Source organism: Stigmatopora nigra, chromosome 7 (genome assembly GCF_051989575.1).
Source record: "Stigmatopora nigra isolate UIUO_SnigA chromosome 7, RoL_Snig_1.1, whole genome shotgun sequence".
Taxonomy (NCBI): Eukaryota; Metazoa; Chordata; class Actinopteri; order Syngnathiformes; family Syngnathidae; genus Stigmatopora; species Stigmatopora nigra.
In genome coordinates this window covers 12,165,521-12,187,586 of record NC_135514.1, presented here as the reverse complement: position 1 = coordinate 12,187,586, position 22,066 = coordinate 12,165,521, and the positions used below count along the sequence as shown (strand labels likewise).

At 35.3% G+C, this 22,066-nt stretch overlaps 1 protein-coding gene across 5 annotated transcripts in view; it reads left to right on the top strand.

The window, feature by feature from the left end:
- Window positions 1-22,066, top strand: part of slc9a1a (solute carrier family 9 member A1a) — a 64,743-nt gene that overhangs the window by 41,321 nt on the left and 1,356 nt on the right. For 3 of the 5 annotated variants that reach the window (XM_077720604.1, XM_077720600.1, XM_077720603.1), the window contains 11 exons: window positions 6,425-6,897; window positions 6,978-7,228; window positions 10,509-10,726; window positions 11,303-11,505; window positions 12,546-12,635; window positions 14,129-14,199; window positions 14,318-14,494; window positions 15,251-15,377; window positions 15,471-15,572; window positions 16,265-16,346; window positions 17,999-19,250. In XM_077720604.1, coding sequence (XP_077576730.1) covers window positions 6,622-6,897; window positions 6,978-7,228; window positions 10,509-10,726; window positions 11,303-11,505; window positions 12,546-12,635; window positions 14,129-14,199; window positions 14,318-14,494; window positions 15,251-15,377; window positions 15,471-15,572; window positions 16,265-16,346; window positions 17,999-18,288 — 1,887 coding nt within the window. In that variant the 5' untranslated portion in view covers window positions 6,425-6,621 and the 3' untranslated portion in view covers window positions 18,289-19,250. Of the gene's footprint in view, window positions 1-6,424; window positions 6,898-6,977; window positions 7,229-10,508; window positions 10,727-11,302; window positions 11,506-12,545; window positions 12,636-14,128; window positions 14,200-14,317; window positions 14,495-15,250; window positions 15,378-15,470; window positions 15,573-16,264; window positions 16,347-16,587; window positions 16,660-17,998; window positions 19,251-22,066 lie in introns of those variants that run through there. The other 2 variants (XM_077720601.1, XM_077720602.1) reach the window with 2 other exon arrangements.

Below are 22,066 nucleotides of genomic sequence, written 5' to 3'. Positions count from 1 at the left end.
TGTCAAAGGCGGAAATGTTATTAAAGGAAACATTGCTAAATAAAGAAATAATAATATAACTATCAGTATATTACAAGGCTCATACAAAATCACCATATATTTGTGAAAATTGACTGAATTTTGTATGCTCAGTTGTTAACATATTTAACAAAAATAGCCTAATTATTTTGAACTATTAATAAGGGTAAAAATAATTGTTTTTATGTCTGTGATTTTTTTCTTCTTTAATCTTTTTGCAGTTTCACAAAGAAGTACAACATTTTTGCAGCTGCATTTTTGGGCAACCCTAAAAAAATAGTATCAAAGTAGATGTGATAAATGGACCCTTTCATAGTTTATTTAATAGCTTGTCATCATACTACACATTCAGTGATGGACATTGAAATGATTCATGAATCAAACATCTGTCTAATATAGCTTGCTAATGTTTCCTAGCAATAATTCATAAAGTCTAGGAAAAGTTTGTCTGGAAACGGCAAAAATGGCTTTTCCTATTAAAGTAACATTTTTTTGTTTTTCTGATTGGTTGTCTTTTGATGTGTTGCTAGGTAGAACTGTCTTCTGTGTACGGATTTTTAATGCAGCATTTGCAAAATCCCTGAAAATCATGATTAGTTTTGTAATGATATATTTATATGCAAACTAAGCAATTACACAGGGTCATCCGATACCCACTTGTAGTTCAAAGATTAATAATATATTCTGCATGAGAGCACATAGAGCTGTCAGCTTGCATTAAATTCAATAATTATGGTTAAGTCCAAATTTAGATGTCTGTAGCAGACCCATCAGGAATAAACTGTATTTTGTATTAACTGTTGCCTTTAATTTATACGTAAAAATCTCAAGGTTAATTATTTAAAACCTAACCATTAATCTGGCATTTTAGATATGCGATAAAGGACCTTTTATCTCTAAGTTTGTCATGTATTGCCAAAATGGCTAATGTGTACCATGTCAAAGGCAGTTTAAGTGGATGAGTTCAAAGATATAAAAATTATAGATATGTTTGATTATGAGGCTGTATTTGCTGATCATTTTGCGATCCTGAGCAATGTACAGTATGTGATATGCTATCGGATTTTCAAAGAATGTTATCTGGAAAGGGAGATTCAATTGTTCTCTTTATATTTAGGTTTTTATCACAGTGCTGATATCAAAGTGTGTCGCTGCAGTAGTAGTATCAGAGATCAACAATTGACATAACAACTGTCTGGCATTTTTATTATTGAATGTAAGGCTGGGATACACATTTTGCAACTTTAGGGAAATGGACCACCTTAACTGATGTCTCGTTTCCTAAAAACATGTTTAATACTGTCATGTTCAGAGCTAATAATATTTGACATATTGTCTACCTTGTTCTTAGCTAAAATTGATCGAGACAGTTCCAGATCAACACTTTGGTAAGGTCATGTTTAGAGCCAGATACTCTTTATTTTGGACAACTTTTAAACGTTTAGGCTTTGTTCAGACTGATTTCTTTTTAACCCATCTGAATTGAAACTGAATTTCCAGCCATATTGTCATCTAAATGGCCACAAGTCACAGAAATCAAATTTTCATGAGACTGATTGAAACCACAAATGGGAGATAGCCATGTATCTCAGTCTGAATAGCTCAGATGGGTTTTGACTAGTGGATGACGGCTTTGTTTCTACAGAAAACTATCAGCAGGGTCAATAATGTGTCCCAGTCTGAACAGGCCAACATCTAATTTGGACTCCTAATGAAAATAGTGTGAACAGTCTGGCCTAAAAATCGGATTTGAGGAGGAATTTCCTTGGAATCAGGCATGCCTACACTCTGAGCCTAGCCTTAGTCGGTCTTGTATAGGGTTAGTCTTTCACATTTAAGACTTCTTTTTAGCCAATCGTGTTCACAAGTACTTTGAAACATGGTTCCTTTATGTTCAAAGTCACTCCCACTCGATCTTCATGTCCAGGAATTGTGTTCATTGTTTGCAGCACAGGGAGTCGGAATGTCCATTGATCTTACTATTCAGCTGCCGGTTTTGTACAATTAGTCACCTGGCAACTGGGACATGGCTCCTGACCTTCTACCCATTGCTGTGCTGAATGGATGAGCTGTTATATTTTGGTTTGCTGTAAAAAAACTCTCTTCTTGAAGGTTAGGACACATTAACGACTATTAAGAAGCAGCCATGGATGATAAGTGACGTTCAGGAATGTGGCCACCTAGGTTTTTCACTACAATAAGTCTTTTTTTTCAATAGAACCATCAGACTGTTTGCTGGCGTGTATCGTTATTTACATTTCTGTTCTTCTGTGGTTTGGTACTTTTACTGAGCTTTAAGTTACATTTGGTCAAGTTAGTTTTAAGGACGATTGTCCATCTAATCATCAATTTTGTAAACTGCTAGTGTTAAGATCTAGTTTTTGGATTGTAAGAGTTTTCAGACATAAAACTGATTGTCAAATTGGTTGTAGATGAACACCAATGACGTTTTCATTGAGGAAAATTATCCCATTTGTTTAAATGACTTCCAAATATGAATGCCTTTTTATCATTGGAGTCTGCTTTCAATCCCACTCCATTGAAGACTATATTTTGCATCATGACTCAGGGCTTTAATGTTTCCCTTGCCAAAGTCACATGGCACTATTTCATTTGACTAATGTCACTCTTGAAGGAAAACCTTCCCTTCAGGGACTTCCAACCGCCACCTTTATTTTCATTTTGTAAGACTTTCAAAGTCAGCAACAAACGAAGATGCAGACATTCTGTCTCGAAGGACCCCTGCTGCTAAAGTACCTGCCTGATGGCAATCATTTTTCTCCAAAGAAGATTAGTGATTAGTTTAGATAAAAAGATTATCAAGCGCTGATTAAGAAATGATTGAAAATGGAGAAGGGATACATAAAATAAAGTGACTTTGTGGATTTCTGTACTGGCAGTGACGTAGCTTTTGTACACAATTGAAGGTGACTACTGTGTAATCACTACATTCTTTAGTTTTTTTCTTCTTCCTCTTAGCTCACAGACGTAAAGCACAACTTCCCTTTAGGCCAAACTCATTCTCTAGATAATACCTAGGTTGTCGTTTTTAATTATTAATTATTTTGCACAAAACAGGTTAAACAAGCAAAGTGTAAATACTAAAAAGCTAGAACTGTCGAACATTTCCAGGGAACACTTGTCATATAATTACACCATTGGTATCTTGCTTTAAATAACTTTATCAGCTTTAAAGAACTCATTCGAACAATAATTTATTTTACTAAGATCATGACACCCTTTAATTTATATACTCAAGTTCATTTAAAACACAGAAAAACAACTTTATTTACAAACATCGAAGTACTGTTTATTCTTAAAACTAAATTCTCCCTCATATATTCGTCCCTGAACACTTATGTGGTGAATAAGTAGTTTATGTTACTCTTAAATACTTGTTTAGAAGAGTAAGGAGTCATCTTGTCTAGAGACTTTGCGGTTTGAAATGGTTGTAATGGTCACCATGACGACTGGCTACCTTTAGGGCAATGTGGTAATTCCCAATAGATATTGATTGACATTTAGTTATTTATAGCTAAATGTCATTAAGCCCCTAGTGTAGAATAATGAAGTATTTTAAGAATACAGTCTTGCGTATGATCACTTTAGGGATTAATTGTGTCATTTCGATCCCACGCATCATATTTCATAGGAAAACACATATGGCTTGTCTATTCAAAGGCTGTCTTTCATTGGTGCTCAGTTGAGTTGGCGGTTTCGGTTGTGTAGGTTCTATGAAAAGACAATCTTTGACTGCTAACATGTCTGTGTCGGAAATTCCAGTTTTTCCTTGCCGCTACAGACATTGAATTGTTGGCCTCGGGTACTCCAACAGTAATAGCGTTGTCTATGGGATGTGAAGGAAACGTCTCAGTCTTCTTGGATTACCATGAAACCATGCGTCATGTCTTGGGCGGTCGGTCACACTTTATTCTAAGTGTGCTAGTAATGCTGGTAGTGAAGGCCTTGAATACTTTCAATATGGACCTCCAAGACATTCCTGAGATATTTTCGTCACATAAATGCAGACAAAGGGTTTTCCTAAGTCAGTTTTGAGTAGCTGAAGTATATGTTTGTTATATTTCTTCAAAGAACAATTGCAAAATGCTGGCCTTTCATGTTGTAGCTCATTTTTATTGTCAATATTTATGAGCCATTGGAATGATTGTTGAGCCTGCATGGGAGTATGTAGCATTAACTGGATCATATTTCTGCATGTGTGTGTTTGCCAGGCTGGGATGAGTTGGCAATCATATCAGCTGCCACTGTACTGCGCCTATGTACAGTAAATATAGACGAGAAAAGACTTTACGCTGTGGGATTGACGTCGGTGGTTGTTTGAAGTCTTCCTTCCTCTCTTACATTGGCTCCAGTTTTCCTGTTGCCTAATTCTGTGATTTGATAACGGAACTTTGAGCATAGATGCAAACAAAAGAAAAAAAAAAGTTGCACCATCAAATTCCCTTTTTGTAAGCCTTTTTCTCAGTATAGTTATACCTTGAGATACGAGCTTAATGCGTTCCAGGACCGAGCTCGTATGTCAAATCTATATTTCTCATAGAAATGAACTAAATCCAAATTCATTCGTTCCCACCCTCTGGAAAAACACACACAAACACACACACCAAATAACAGGGTATTACAATGGAAAAATATTTTTATTGGTTGTAATTCATCATCTCCTTACAGACTAACAAATAACTAGTGATTATAATGTTTAATACTAAAATGAGACATTATTTAGTACAAAGTGGAGTTCGCATATGGGAGAGAGAGACTCAATGGATGCGCTCGTAACATAATATAAACTTTAAACGTAACTGAAATGAATTTAGAGTTCTATACACGTATACTTAAAAAGTTTTAATCTTAGATTAAACTAAATTGAAATTTTATTTCGGTGTTTCCCTCAATTCTGCACTGACTAATGCAAAAAAATCAAGATAAAAACATGGAAAAAATGCAACGATCCGCCCACTACTCATAGAGATCTTTACACAAGGGAGATACGGCGAAAAAGAAAATCATAAGCAGCTTTTTGGGTCTCTGCCACATGTCTGTCTAGTATGCTTGTATCTCAAAAATTGGCTTGTATGTCAAGGCAAATATTTGCTTGGATTTTACCTGTATCTCAAATTCCTCATATGTTAGGACACTCGTATGTCAAGGTATTACTTTATATAGTTTTTGGCTCCATTTCAAATTTAGAGCTAAAAAAAAAAGTTAAGCCCAGAGAAATATCACATTAAATGTATTCTATATATTATCTGATTACTGCACTCATCTGAATATTACTTGGTGATGTGAAAACATTCAAAATTGTGTCTGGCATCAGTTTTATTTTGTGCATTTTTTTTGCACAATGAATACACGGCAGGGTAAAGAAAGCTACAGCTGGGAAGTGGAGAGACGAGATCTGCAGGAATTAACATGTGATGTAGCCACAAGCAACGCGACCAAGTAAAACGAGCTGCAGCTAGCTAGAGATGATTGCACAGGAGCAGGGCTGACTTGACACGCTCTCAAAACAATGCAAATGGAAGCTCATATTTCAAGGGGGTGTAATTAATTCCACTATTTACTTTACTTGAAGGTTGAGGCTTTGATGCAGTGTCAGTTAAAAAAAGACGCCAGACACCTCCAATGTTATTCATTATTAAAGGATCAACAATGGTGTTGGCTTTGCCATATGAGAAGTGTAATATGAGTCTAACAGTTACCCTATCAAAAGTTTTGTGGGAATTTAATTATGTCAAAATAAGTTGGAAGTGAATACAGATTTTTGAAATTGGCAACATCTCCTATTTGATTATAGCAAGCTGTCACACCCAGCGAAACACTTCGGAATGAGTTTTCATATTGTTATGATGTGTCATGCTTCTGCAACTCCTTTTGTTATACGAAATGCATGTTGTAATACTTTGTCAGTGTGAAGGCAAGCACAAAATGTTCGTTTTTTGACTACAAATGAGGACTTTGTACCACTATTATATTGATCCTACTACTCTGATTTAAACTATGGAGAAGTACAAGCATATTTAATGGTAAAATATTTCTATTTTGCAGAGTTTATCACTCTTGCATGATTTTTGTGGCTTTGACGCACCTACAAATAAAAACAAAAGTAAAAAAATTTTTTTTAGTCTATAAGCCACTACTTTTTCCAAAAATTACCGTATACACATTTTAAATACCCAATTTATTATTTATTTATTTATTAGGACACTCTGAAAATGGTTGTTGGCCCAATTTCCAATCATGTCAACACCAAAGATTTTTTTCTAATCAAAATAATGATTTTTATCCACAAAAAAACAATTTCTCATGACTTTCAACTATATCGTAACAAGATAATTTCAATTTCTATAAGAAAATAACGTCTTTTTTCCCACCACGATCTTTACAGGTTTCCATCTTATCCCCCGCCTGCCCGGAATCGTACCCGAGAGCTGCTTGCTCATCCTGGTCGGCCTACTAGTAGGGGGACTGATCAAACTAGCCGGCCAAAAAGTACCACCAGTCCTCGACTCCAACTTGTTCTTCTTCTGCCTGCTGCCTCCCATCATCCTCGATGCCGGCTATTTCCTGCCCATCCGTCCCTTCATGGAAAACTTGGGAACCATCCTGATGTTCGCTGTAGTCGGCACGCTATGGAACGCGTTCTTCATCGGTGGACTGCTATACGCCGTCTGCCAGATCCAACCCAACAACCCGTCGGACCTGCACTCTCTAGACATTCTGGCCTGCCTACTTTTTGGTTCTATTATTTCCGCCGTGGATCCCGTCGCCGTGCTAGCTGTATTCGAGGAGATCCACATCAACGAATTGCTACACATCCTCGTATTTGGCGAGTCGTTGCTCAACGACGCCGTCACCGTGGTGAGCTTTTCACCTTTTAACGTCTCATTTTTCCACTTTGATCGGCCATTTTATTCACCAGATTCCAACTTTGTGTACAGGTACTGTACCACCTCTTTGAGGAGTACTCAGGCGTAGGCAAGGTGACCGTACTCGATGGCGTGTTGGGCGTCATTTCCTTCCTAGTGGTAGCATTGGGTGGTGTCCTGGTGGGCGCCATTTATGGCATCCTGGCGGCGTTCACGTCACGTTTTACATCGCATACGCGTGTCATCGAGCCGCTGTTTGTCTTCGTGTACAGCTACATGGCTTACCTGTCGGCTGAGATGTTCCATCTGTCAGGTATCATGTCGTAAGTATGGCATTTTAACAATATATATTACAGTATTTTCTCACATATAGGCCGTATTTGTAGCCATGATACATGTTTGTAGTGTTTAACATGTCAGCACATCCTAATAGTTGTTAAGGTTGATTGACAGTCTTGCGGCCAATCAATAATATATCTGCGTAATGTGTAGCTCATGCTATTATTGCATCTAGTTTTTATATAGGTGAAACAATGTTTATTTTAGCTTTTTTATATATTTTTTTAAATTTTACAAAATGATTTTTAAACTAAAAACAGAAACAATTGATTAAAGATTTCTATTATTGATTTAAAAGAGGGAAAATTAGGAAATTTAATATACATCTAGACTCTATTTATATCTATGTAATCCAGCAGATGATTCTTTCGATTCATACAGTATTTCAGAAATACCACATGCGATGATTTTTCTCAAAATTTAGTAACATATTTGTACTCCCTATTAAAACCATGAATATGGAGGAGAAAATTGTGAATTCAGGGGCATCTTATAAAGAGAAATTTTAAAAATTCAAAGATTTTAAGGCAATTTTAAGGGCATGGCTTATACATGGTGACGGTTAATATGCAGGAAAATACTTTCCTTTGAAATGGCATTTGATTAGAGAACAATTGTGCGTTATTTCATATAAGTTATGACACATTGCTTCCCCAAGTGTGCTCTTTTTCTTTGAGATAGTCTAGCTGCTTCTTTGACTTGTCGTTTCATATCATTTGTAGATCTTCATCAGTCCCGCTAGCGTAGTTATCAAGCGTCTAATGTGACCTTGATCCCACCAGCGCAAAAAAAATAAAAATCCAATGTGGCTGCTCACACTAGCCTTTTTAGAGGCTTGTGAGGTGTAAATTGGAGTGCCTTGGGATTTATAAGATTTAGTAGCGTTCTCGTAAGTGCTCCACTTTGTATTTAACCTCCCTCGAGCTAGCAGATCACGCCTTCCTTTTTCTTCATGTTGAGTAGAAAGGCCTGCCAAAGGGGGGTGGGGGGGTTGGTGCTTTTGCCTAGATAATAGGAACCACCCCCTCAGAATTTCCACACAGTAGGGAGAATCCAGTGTACGAGTTTCATAACAATGAGAGCTTTAGACGTCACTAGGGCGCAAATGATTCAGAGGTTTCTAAAAAGAAAGAACATGCAAATACATGCTTTGTTTATGGGACATCAATTATGTTAATAACTATAAAAAGCAGAACGTTTAATTAATCGGTGTTTTCCACATTGCAGTTATAGTTTCCTTATGAGTAAATTTCCGTTACCATTGGTATCAATGTACGTGGCCGGACGTTTGGTCGCCCGGACGTTTGGTCGCCCGGACGTTTGGTCGCCCGGATGTTTGGTCGCCCGGACGTTTGGTCGCCCGGACGTTTGGTCGCCCGGACGTTTGGTCGCCCGGACGTTTGGTCGCCCGGACGTTTGGTCGCCCGGATGTTTGGTCGCCCGGACGTTTGGTCGCCCGGACGTTTGGTGGCCCGGACGTTGGGTCGCCGGTTAAATGTACTTGGATATTAAATAATGAATATAATTTTAAGAGCTGGTTTCAACAGTAAACTCTGTGTCACCATTTGACTGGCGGCCATAAGACCGGCGACCAAACGTCCGAGCACATCAATGTGTTGTCAATATTCTTTGGTTGTCTTGTTTCAGTGAGGAAAATTTGCAGATTAAAAAAAATGAATGATACATTGCTGAATTTGAAGGAAACACAATCATTTTACATATTTTTTTTTGGAGCAATGTTAAACTTTCTTTTTGATAGCTATTCTGCTCAGGGTTAAATTCCCTGGCTCAAAATCAATAAGAAGACTTTGATTAATCTCGCAAGACCCCGAGGAACACGCCACATAGATTTATGAACTCACTGATCAAAATAACCAACCAAGGTTATCAATCGCTGCACTCTCTGAGTCTCTGATCAGTAGAATTCCAAAGCTGGAAGATTTAGTGACATGCAGTCTTCCCTTGGATGTCACAGCCAATGTTTGAAGCCATGCCTCAAGGTTTTTCCCATTTCGCCCCCTGGATTTGTCACAGTGTTTTATCTCTTAATAAAGAGACAAGTTACAATTTAAATCCCCTTGCTTCTTTTCCATAGCTCCCATGATGTCAAGCAGCTGCAAAGATGTATGAGAGGAACCTTTGATGCTTTTAATTTTATTTTTGGTGGCTTGCTTTTGACATAGTGTGACGGCAGACTTAAACAGGGAATGTGGCAAGCAGCAGGCGGGATCACACTTGCAAAATAGGGCGTTGTGGAACTCGAGATGGGTAACTGGAGCTTTAGTTTAGCGGCTGGAGAGACAACACGTGTTTATTATAGTAGCGGGGAGTGCTCTCCTGCTGTAGGTAAATTTGCAGGCAAACATCAGGGAATTAGAAGTGAAACCACAGTAGAAAAGACTAATTTACCTTTCAGAAATGCATCAAAACACATTAAAACAATATTTATATACATTTGTAACTCTACTTACAAAATTAATTGATTCCAGAACTTCTTTTGTAACTTGAAAATTTTGTAAGTAGAAGTGTACTTTATATGTAAATTCTCTAATTCGTTCCCACGGCCTTTACACAACTACCAACTAAACCCACAACAATATTTTCAAATATTGGTTCCTGAACTTCTTTTGTAACTTGAAAATTTCGTAAGTAGAGGTGTACATTATATGTAAATTCTCTAATACAATATTTTCAAAATAAAGTAACGGATAAGGAAATGCATTTGCTTTTTGGGGGATTTTGTAACTTGGATTTTTTTTTTTGTATCTCGAGTCACTCATTTTTATATAAAAAAATTGTAAGTAGAGGTATGACTGTGTGTGTGTGTGTGTGTAAATAAATAATTCATAAATAGATCCATCCACCAGAACCGTTTATATCTTATATATAATGGTGGAGTGCAAAGTGGTTCTGTTGGATAGATCTATTTATGAATTATTTGGAAATACACTTAATATCCTCATCAATACAAGAGGACAAAAATGCCACGCTTACCCTTGATCAATATTACTGAGGCTTAATGTGGATTGGTCAATGATAAAAGTGTTTTCCTCCCACGAAAATGTCTGACATTCACAAAGAGAAATTTTAACTAGCTGTAAAATGCTCATTTTTCAGTCTCATTGATGGCGCCCAACGTCCCAATACATTTGAATCGAAGAGTTGGCGGCGATTTGTCGACTCTTTTAGTATAATTGGAATGTTATCAATGACTCCCAATGAGAGTGTGCTGTTAAGGTTTAATGAAAGGCTGTTTCTTTACAGATTGATAGCATGCGGGGCAGTGATGAGGCCGTATGTGGAAGCCAATATTTCCCACAAGTCGCACACCACCATCAAGTACTTCCTAAAGATGTGGAGCAGTGTGAGCGAGACGCTGATCTTTATCTTTCTCGGTGTGGCTACTGTGGATGGGAAGCACCATTGGAATTGGACATTTGTCACTGTTACTGTCATTCTGTGTTTGGTGGCACGGGTCATAGGTGGGTGTACATTTCATTATTTTAAATGGTAGTGTTTAAGAACATAACATAACCAAGAGAGATTTTTGAAGGTTGTATTTGCAATTATTTTTCAAGTGAGGTGTCTATAATTTTGAAAATAATTGCGGTTTATTGCTAAGGTTCAAATTCATGTATTCAAATAACAATTTTTGATTGAGTCTTTGATTATATATTAACAAAGGTTAAACAATACTAAGAAAAAACTTTATTTTATGGAAAATACATCTAAAAAGTTCAGTGACAGATATTGCCTGAAAATCAAACCAAAAACGTCAACAATTTTTTTTTTTGGATTCAAATAGCAATATTTGTTTGAGCTTGATTATATATTAAAAAAAGTTTAAATAATACTAAGAAAGAACATTTCTTTTGAGTAAAATAAATATAAAAAGTCATTTAAGGACTGATATTGGCTGAAAATCAAACCAAAAACATCAACAAATTTTTTTAAAGGATTTTTTGAACTCCCCTTTTGTTTTTTTGTTTTTTTAAATATCTGAGAATATATATTGACTATATATATTTATTAAATGATCAATCTTTCGTCTGTAACAGGTGTTGTGGGACTAACATACATCATCAACAAGTTCCGCATCGTCAAGCTAACATCCAAGGACCAGTTCATTGTGGCTTACGGTGGACTGCGTGGAGCCATTGCTTTCTCCCTTGCCTTCTTGCTGAAAAAGGAACAGTTTCCTTTAAGGAACATGTTCCTCACTACCATCATTATCGTCATCTTCTTCACTGTCTTTGTCCAGGTATAGTCCTAAAGCCACTTAAATAAACCTCAGATGAAGTAACAGAAGCCTAAATTGAAATCCATTGGTCTGCTTACCATTTTAGTTTTGGCTTATTATTTAGTATTACCGTATTTTCACGACTATAAGGTGCACTTAAAAGTCTTACATTTTCTCCAAAATAGACAGTGCGTCTTATAATCCAGTGCGCCTTATATAGGGAAAAAACAAAACCAAAAACCACCACTGGCGGATATTAAAAAAAACACAAATGCCTGAACTGAAACAATACTGTTAAATATGCAGATGCCATCTTAGTTTACAAAAACTTCCATCATAAAAAACAAAACCAAAAACCACCACTGGCGGATATTAAAAAAAACACAAATGCCTGAACTGAAACAATACTGTTAAATATGCAGATGCCATCTTAGTTTACAAAAACTTCCATCATATAGCTCCTCACCCACTGCAAGATTTTATACAAAAAAAATCCAAAACATCAACAATGGCTGGCTCTAGAGGTGACTGTAAAGTAGTGAGTGCTTCATACCTGGAAGTCAATATTAATTACCATATTTTCACCACTATAAGGCGCACTTAACTCTTAAATTTTCTCCAAAATAGACAGTGCGCCTTATAATCCAGTGCGCCTTATATATGGAAAAAATGTCATTCATTGAGGTCGCGCCTTATAATGCGGTGCGCCTTATAGTCGTGAAAATACGGTACTTACTTTTTAATGGAAATTATGGTAAACTTGTTGCAGAAAACCAACGGCTGTTTAATATTTGTTGCCATGTGAGCTGGTAATGAAAGTTATTATCCACTCCAGGCGTTTTATTTTTTTTACTTAACCCTGCCAGGCAGTTTAATCAGCTCACAGAGGTGACGATAAGCAGCACACCAACGGCATTTAAAAGTCTAAAAGGCCTTGTCCGTCAATTTGATAGACAAACGATTACTCACGGCTAAATATAGTTTGCTGCAGTTTTTTGCGCGCCGTGTGTGAGTGCTCGAAAAGCATGACTTGACAATTTTTTGGTCGGCTTTTGTCATAGGGGATGACGATCAAGCCGTTGGTGGACTTGCTAGCCGTGAAGAAGAAACAAGAGGCCAAGCGTTCCATCAATGAGGAAATCCACACTCAGGTTTTTACAATAATTTCATTTTTTTGTGATTAAAAAATGGTCTAACGAAGAAAAAAATGGTTTTGTTCCTACTCTGTTAGTTAAAGGGCACTAATACCCCCTACAGGTCATTTGTTGGTACTTGTAAGGCCAATTTAAAATGCCAGAAAGCTGCTTTGAGGTTTGTTTTTGTTTAACATTATTGCATCAGTACTATATTTGTTTAACATAATGTCCGCACACGTGAAACGTCTGTTCTGTTTGACGTGTAAACAAAAATGCACATGACACCACTATATTGCACAATACCACAATCACATGTGAATATTATAAATGAGTCAACATTGCTTTTGCTTCGAGCATAATAATAGCTTTTCTTCCTCTTTCAAGTTGACTAATAATCGGTCCATCTTTGCAATAACAACAACAATAGTCTACTTTTTTTTCCACAAAGCACTCACTGCATTCAACAAATGTTTACTCTCAATTAATTCTCATAACGTTTCCACACAATTAATGCACAAGTTATAGATGTGCCAAATTATGATGCACAAAGCATTCAATTTTAAGCATTTTTTTTGTTTTCAGTTGTTTTTTTTCCCTTTTGATCACTGTCAATCAATGGTAAGTTCAATAATTAGTTCCCTGCTTAGGTTAATTATAGAAAAACTTAGGAGGATGTTTTGCACAATAATGATAATCACAATTTTGGGTCCTTTATGAAAAATGGAAAAATATTTCCACCAATAACTATCACAAAGTAGCCTTAGAAAATTATTTGAAAGACTTAAAATTACAAGGAAAACATCATTGTACTGCTAAACATATATCATGACTCACCAAACCAGTTCATTCTGTTAAAGACATAAATTATAAATGAAAGCTTCCAAAAATACTTTTACGGTTGAATAGCAGTTGTGACTCAAATAATAAGTTGATGTCAGATGACTATACACTATGGAAAGGTACAAGTAAACCATTGTACTGGTAAATAGTTTGTATGACCCAGAACAAATACTTGAGTTCAGATAAAGGAGCGTTATTGAAATACTTATAGATGAGCAAGCATTAAAAATGGGTGGTTTAGAGTCTTTAATAAATTAATCATGTTTTCAGACTTTTGGAGGATAACAGAAATTCACATAAAAGCCTAAATAGGATGTAAAGAGATTGATTTAGTCCAGAAATGGGCAAATCTTTTCATCTTTTTTTAATTATATTTTAATATTTCTTAATACATTCCTTTTTATACTTAACTTTGTACTTTATACTTTTTACTTTAACGATGAGTGATGAGTATGTTAATACTTTAGTCCTTTTTTTCTGTTTATGTTTCCTATGTACTATTAACGGATGCACTTTTTTATTTGTATCGTATCTTGTGCTGACCCTGCCCATCCTCAGACTTGAACCCTATTGAGAATGATCTGTCAAGTGCCTGTACAGTTCCTCTATGTAATAAGGCTTAAATTTTATTTATATTGGATTATTTACCCTGTTGTATTCACGTTTAGTTCCTTGACCACCTCTTGACCGGCATTGAGGACATTTGCGGACATTATGGCCATCACCATTGGAAAGACAAGTATGTTTTTAATCTTACTAATGGGAATCATTTTGATCTCTTCCTAAATATTTGACGTACTTAAAAAAATGGCAGCCCAATGGTGACCAAACGCTTCTTTTTTTGCCTGTTCTTTTAGATTGAACCGCTTCAACAAGAAGTACGTGAAGAAATGCCTGATTGCTGGCGAGCGTTCCAAGGAGCCGCAGCTTATCGCCTTCTACCACAAGCTAGAGATGAAGCATGCCATTGAGCAGGTGGAGAGCGGAGGCGGTGTCAATATGCCCTCCGCTATGCCTTCTACCGTCTCCATGCAGTGAGTATAGTCCAGGGGTGGGCAAACTTTTCAGCCCGGGGTCCACATTGACTTAAAAAATTTAACAGATGGGTCGGGTCAGCACAAGATATGATACATATAAAAAAGTGCATCCGTTAACAGTACATATGAAACATAAACAGAAAAAAAGGACTAAAGTATTAACATACTTATCAGTCATTATTAAAGTAAAAAGTATAAAGTACAAAGTAAAAAGGAATGTATTAAGAAATATTAAAATGTAATTTTAAAAAAAGATAGAGGAGCTGTAAAAGACGAAAAACAAATAAGAGTGGACAGAGCTACTGCCACAGGCTTCTGTGTGATGGCGCCATCTTGGGGAAAAAAAAAAAAAGGCCCGGATTAAAACGCCTAGCGGGCCAGATGTGGCCCGCGGGCCGTAGTTTGGTATAGCCGGACGTACTTCTATAGTCACAAATGTCAAACTCAAGTCACACAAATCCAGAAATGACACAAATCATAGACTGAACTGGTCAATAAAACCAAATTGTTTATACTTTGTTTTTAGTCTCAGCCTTCTCAGCCCACAAATTATCATCGTTGCAAACACCAGCGGTGCGATAAAATAGCCCAGTGCGCCACTGCTTCTCTTTTATGAGCGTTCGACTCATTTCTCACTAAATGAACGTAAAAGTTGAACGGAAGCCAGTCCACCGACCCGTCTCGTCACAGTCGATAACACAGAACCGTACCTTGTCAAAATATGAATTACGACATGACATTTTTGTATCACAGAAACATCCAGCCAAAGAAGCCACAGCCCCCCAAGCCTCAGGAACGTGCTCTGCCACAGCTGTCCAAAAGCCGGGAGGATGAAATCCGGAAGATTCTTCGGGGAAATCTTCAGAAGACAAGGCAGAGGGTAACTTCCATCTTATTGTGTCTCAAAGCATTTCGGTGTTTTTATTCAAACGATGAGAGTTCTGCGGGACTAATCTGAACGTTCTGTTCTCAGCTGCGTTCCTACAATCGGCACACCCTATTGGCCGATCCTTATGAGGAGAACATTGGCGAATTCCTTATAAAGAAGCAAAAAATGATGGCGCTGGATACAAAGGTACACAGAGTTGGCCTGCTACTAATTCACTATATGTATATAATTCATTTTAGGAGCATTAATGGAACTGACAGAACTGTTGAATTATTTATTTTATTGCGATAACGATCATTATCGTGATAGAATTTTTGACAACGATAATATTTAATTTTTTTTGATGAAAAGTTGATCATTTTAAACTGTAATTACACCACGCGACCACTACAGGGCACTGAGGCGCTGTTGCGAAATGAACGGCCCAAATAATTGAGATGCATGACAACACTGACTCGACCCACTAAAAGATTGCCAGTCAAAATTTCTAAAGGTTTTTTTTTCACTTTTCATAGTGTAAGGAGGAAGTTGTCCAATCTTTACAACAAAAATACTTTTAAAAATCATCGTATTTCATTATCTCTTATAAAGAAAGGTAACATAGTCACTTTCATATTTAAATACGTATGAAAGTCATTTATTTACTTGTTCACAGAACTTTGAAGTCTCAAATTTAAAACAAAAAATATTTGATAGTTATCATTACCATTATCGATATTAACTGATCATTTTTGTAATCATAATATACATTTATATCATATTGCCCAGCTCAAATTGTTCACCAAGGAACCCTTAAAAAACTCCCCCAAAACCCAAATGAAATAACCCCCAAACAAATATCTCTTCTAATATTAATATCTTCCTTTTTTCTTTTATAGATCAAGGACATAAATAACTACCTAACGGTGCCCGCCGCTCCCCCCGACTCACCAACCATTTGCAGAGCCAGACTGGCCTCAGGTAAACACATCCATCTATGCCCCCCCCCCTTCTTCCCAAACACCGCGCCAGTGCGCAAACACGCAGGGAGCGATCACACCTACATATTTTTTGTTTGCTTTATCTTCACACAGCCATATTTAATAATTCTCCCAGACACTACGGCCTTATTTTTCCGCTCCAGATATTTCCCCCAGTTGACGGAAATATGTTTGCATGTGGCGGCCGCCATGTAAACCAGAGTTTGGTCTCGTTTTTTTAGGCAGAGAAAATGATTTCAAACCCACTCGGCAACAGAAAGTGGACAGTGTCGTTGCAGGTATGTGACCTGTGGAGTAATAACGAAAATAATAATGATGATAATAATAAACCCCCTCTACCCAACTAGTCACCATCACCAAAGTGCTAACACGCATGACTCACATGTGCAATCTAGTCAATTTAGTTCATGGATTAAAATAATCCCGATTTACAGTCCCCTGCATTTTTTTCTTCATGTTTTTGATTTTTTTATGTATGTCTTAAACAAGAATGTTTTCATGCTGCGTTTGCACGCCAGGGGAATGACTGCATATCCATAAACAACAGGATTTTAAAATTATATATAAAATAATAAATGCAAAAATAGAAATGAATGGGTTGCAGAAGTAGTACATGTGGATCAGGTTGCCAGAGCAACAGTTGGTTCTCTATATAGGCTGTTTTAGTCATAACATCACATTTAAAATGAAATTATTATCACACAGTCAAACTGAAAACTTTTTTCCAGATTAGATTACATTAGATTAGATTACATTACATTACATTAGATTACATTAGATTACATTACATTAGATTAAATTAGATTACATTACATTAGATTACATTACATTAGATTACATTAGATTATATTACATTACATTATATTACATTACATTATATTACATTACATTAGATTACATTAGATTACATTAGATTACATTACATTAGATTACATTAGATTACATTACATTAGATTACATTACATTAGATTACATTACATTAGATTACATTACATTAGATTACATTAGATTAGATCAGATAACTTTATTCACTCCGTATTTGGGAAATTTCACTGTCACAGTAGCAAGATTGTGAGAATACAGACACAGAAAAAGACTTTTTTTTTACATAAATAGATAGGCAATAAATAAGTAAATAAATAAAAAATCGTGTTGCATGAAATATATGTATTTACATGTTGAAAGTAGATTCTATTAATTAAATTTACAGTTTTTCCAGATCAAATGAAACTAATTTAACCCTCAAAATTAGAATAAATAACCCTCACAAAAACAACAACATATGAACACATAGGGCAGAACTACTGGTCAGAAAATGTTTTTAAGATTATTTCTTTTTAAATATCACCCAACCTCAAACATTTTTGCGATATTATTAGTATTATTATTAACATTATTTTTACCTTAACCAAACAAACATACACCCAGGTCAAAAGATATCTAAAACAATTCCCCAAACCACCTATTAATACAAAGAAAACCCCTTTCTATAGCGATCTATAATAATCAAAAATCAGACTTAAAAAAACAACAACTAAAAACTCCTGTTTGTGTGGACATGCTGTAAAAAATGGCGGCCCAATCCATTGAGTATTGATTTCCCAATTTAACCCCCCTACCCACCTCTTCCAGACCCTCAAGCCTACAGCATGAAACCATCATTGGACAGCGTTCCCACCATCCACGTAGATCTGGCTTCCCCCCAATCTCCCGACTCTGTCAACATCTTGAACGAGTTCCAACAGGCGGCGGAAGGGGAGGACAGTGGTGGACTGACCATGATAGCCCCCGCCAACCCCAAAGAGCGCCACAAGGATGGCGAAATGGACGCCGGGGGCAATCGAGAGAAGCTGATGAGATGCCTAAGCGATCCCGGGCCTCATTTCGAGGACGAAGACGAGGACGAACCCTTCCTGCCTTAAGAAAGTTGTCGAATGGAGGAAGGTGCGTGAAATGGGGTTTGGGAAAAAGAGGAAATACACAAAGAGCCATTTAATCTTTTTGTCGTCATTGTCGCTCTTTACTTTTTAAGAGACGTAATCACAGTTAATAGACATTCAGGATTGAACTATGCATTACCAAAGGGACTATTTGATGGATTCACTGATAATTCCATGTTGTGTAGCACGTCTAAGTGAGGTGGGATTTTCCAGTAAAATATTTGGAAAAAAAACGAAGCCAATCACAATCACGCCGTCGCTCGAAATTACGAAGAATGGGGAAATGCTCGTCGCATATTTTTGCCTTATTTTTATGTCAATGCATTTTTTGGGGGTTGACAGCACTGCCTTTTTTCATTTCAGGGATTGTATATTAGATGGTACAAAGTAGTATTATGGCCACACTATTGGAGTATGAATTAAATGATAATTATTAATTGTTTAGATAATTTTTTTTTGATCTAACAAGTGGAAAAAAAAATCACTAAAATTGTCATCTACTGGATAATTCGCAACAAATTTTTTGGTTAACTCCGCATTAGGAATTTAAAGGCTATACGTCTGCAATTAATTAATTTAAATAATTAGGCCAGAGACAAAAATGTTGAAATATTGCTTTAAGGATCAGTGTTTATACTTTTTCAATTTTTTTGTGGTCTGTTCAGTTATAGAAATTTTAATTCTATAATTTATTACCCTGGTGATAAAAAAGGGAAAAATTGTTAAAAGTATTGATACTGAAATGTTGAATGTAAAACTGATATTTGATTAAAAAGCTATTGAGAAATTAGTCAGTTTGAAACATTATAATGTAATTTAATATTTGATTTTGATATGAGCCACTTAATTGTCCATCAAAATAAAAAATAAAATTAAGTATATACTAAAAATAAGTGACATAGTTGATTTTGATATGAGCCACTTAATTGTCCATCAAAATGTTAAAAAAATGAAGTATATACTAAAAAACAAGTGATATTTTCTGATATTTACTTCAAGCAAAAAAATGAATAAAATGAAATGTTAAAAAGACTAAAATCATACATATTTTTCCCTTGAAAAAAAAAATATTTTTAAAGAAAAACACTTATATGGGCAAAAGAAATCAACAACAGTGAAATCCATCTATCCTATAGAAGTCAAATACAGCATTTGACTTTGATAAAACAAGATATTTTTATGTATATAAATATATATTTTCCAATTAAATCCGACTCTAAATCATGGAGCAATCAGACTTAATAATACCCACCCCATTTTGGATAAAAAATACATTTTTCCTGTTCTATTTTTTGGGGTGTTTTCACTGTGGCCATAATACTCGTTCATAGTTTTCATCAAAAAACTGCACGCTTTTTTTTTCTGTTCTCTCAAAAACTCACTTTTCTTATTTAAGGAAAGAACAAGACGACAAATGTTCTGATGTCCTCCATCTTTTTACTAAATGTGTATTTAATATTGAAAGTAGCTCCCTTTAAAGATCACTTTGGGCAAACATCAACAATCAAAGCTCGCTGTCTTAAAGGCATACACGCACATTTTCTTTATCACAATGTAAGGTGAATGAATCCATGCTTTAAAAGCAGTCCATCTTAAACAATTAATATAATTCTATGCAGCAAAAAGGGGGGGTAAAGTATAAAAAAATATTTATATTGTATTTATTGACCATTTAGATGGCATTAATATGCATGACTTTGAGGTTAAAAACGTTTATTTTGACAGAATTACAATGCAAATGTTCATTATTTTAGAGTATTTAGAGTTACACTGAAATAGAAGCAAAATTACGGCAATAACATCGATAAAATATGTTTCAAAATATTAAAAAATATTGTTATTTTTTGTAACACAACAAAAAAATACTTTTTTTTTGCTGGATTTGTTCTGTAATGTAATAAATTTAATTTATAGACATAGTCAAACTGTCCTGACAAAGTCGTGACATTTCTATTTTTTTATGCTAATTGAGGAATGATATTTTAATGTTCTTATAAAGAACAAATTTAATGTTTTTGTGTTTTTCAGTGTGGCCCTAATTCTCATTTACACCCAAAATTTCACATCATATCACAAAATGATCAACTTTTATGGAGTCAATCAAATGCCGGTCATAAAGTTTAGCGTCCTCTAGTGGAGACATCGTGTATACACAGCCTCTACGTGTAAACATTTATTATTTTTCCAAAGATTGAATTAACTCACGACAACAGAAGGGATATTTTGTTCGTTTCCGAGTCAATGTACTTCCATGTTAAATATTTTGATTTTTGAACGTTATGAAATGCAGATTTCACCACAATTTAACCACAACTTTATTCTGTGTTTTTAAAAAAAGTGCTTTTTTGTTGCCTTTTCGATTCAATGAGTGTCTTTCATAGCTTTACATGGCATGTGACTTGCTAAAGTACCTTTTTATTTGCAATATGTATGTATGTGTACACTGTAATGATACATATAATGTGCTTTACATATCATGTTTACATTGCTCTACAGGTTTAACTTTTAAATGCCTTCATATTTGTTAGGAATACAACAACTGGATTAAGCGTTATTTAAATATATATTACACTAATGCGCTTAAAGTTCATTTTAATTCAATTAGAGTTCAATTTTCCCCCTCGGTTTGGTTTCTAAAGTAAAGTGGGAGATAGGAAATTAAGATATTGGATGTCATTGCTCAGGTTAATTAGCTTTTTTAAAATTTTAATTTCATTTTTTTTGAAATTATTAGTTTGATCTTATTTTCTGTTGAATTAGATAATTTTATCTTTAAAACCTTTGACTATTATTGTTAGTATCTTGCGATATGTTATGATAATTTGACCCTTTTCTCAACTAAAATTAATTGCAATGTGACTCTTATAACATCGGGAATTAATTGTTGCAAATTAATAATTTGGCACTTTTAAAGTAGTTTTTTTCTATTTTTTTTAAATCATAAAATTTATCTCCTAAATTACTTTTTTGTAGTTAGTTTGCAATTAATTCTTAACTCTTCCATGTGAGTTAAAAAAAAGAAAAAAGATTTAATCTATGCCATTTTTTTGTTTTATCTTGCAAGTTTTGCAAGTAACAAAATATAAATAAAAAAATATTTATATATAACATATTCCAACATTGTGCCTTAATCTGACTCCCCCATTTAAACGTTAAAACCCTGTTAATGATTTTTCCCAATTTAAAAAAAAAAGAAATCTTTCCTATTTTGTTGCAATTAAAAACCAAAATTTCCACAAAAAATCCAACCCTTTATTTAACATTTCCATATCATTTTTCAGCACGTACAAAGAAACCAAAACCAAAGGGGGAAAAGACTTCATTTTGAACCAGATCATCTATAGAGAATATATTAGTCACTAAATCGAAATGAGACAAATATCTATGTCATCAATCGTCCCAATTAGTTCCTTCCATGCAGTATGTCTTCTTCACCTGCCCAAAGATTGCTATTTTTCTTCAAATTACCTCACATTGCTCCAAAAACATCTCGTCATTAATGACGCCACATCAAAACGAGCACTTTAATAGCGCGGAAAGAAAGAATCTTTATCTCCAAAATGACGTCACTCCTAGCAATAAGTCGCCGACTCTTCATCGTTTTCATGACAGGTCTTAAAAAAACAACAACAAAAAAACAAGATGGCTGTAGCGGGAATAGCAATTTCCCACTCACTAGCAACATCTTTTAATATAGATAGAAAGTACTTTATTTACTACTAATCCTTTGGTCTTTCATAGGTTGCTTTATCAGCATTTC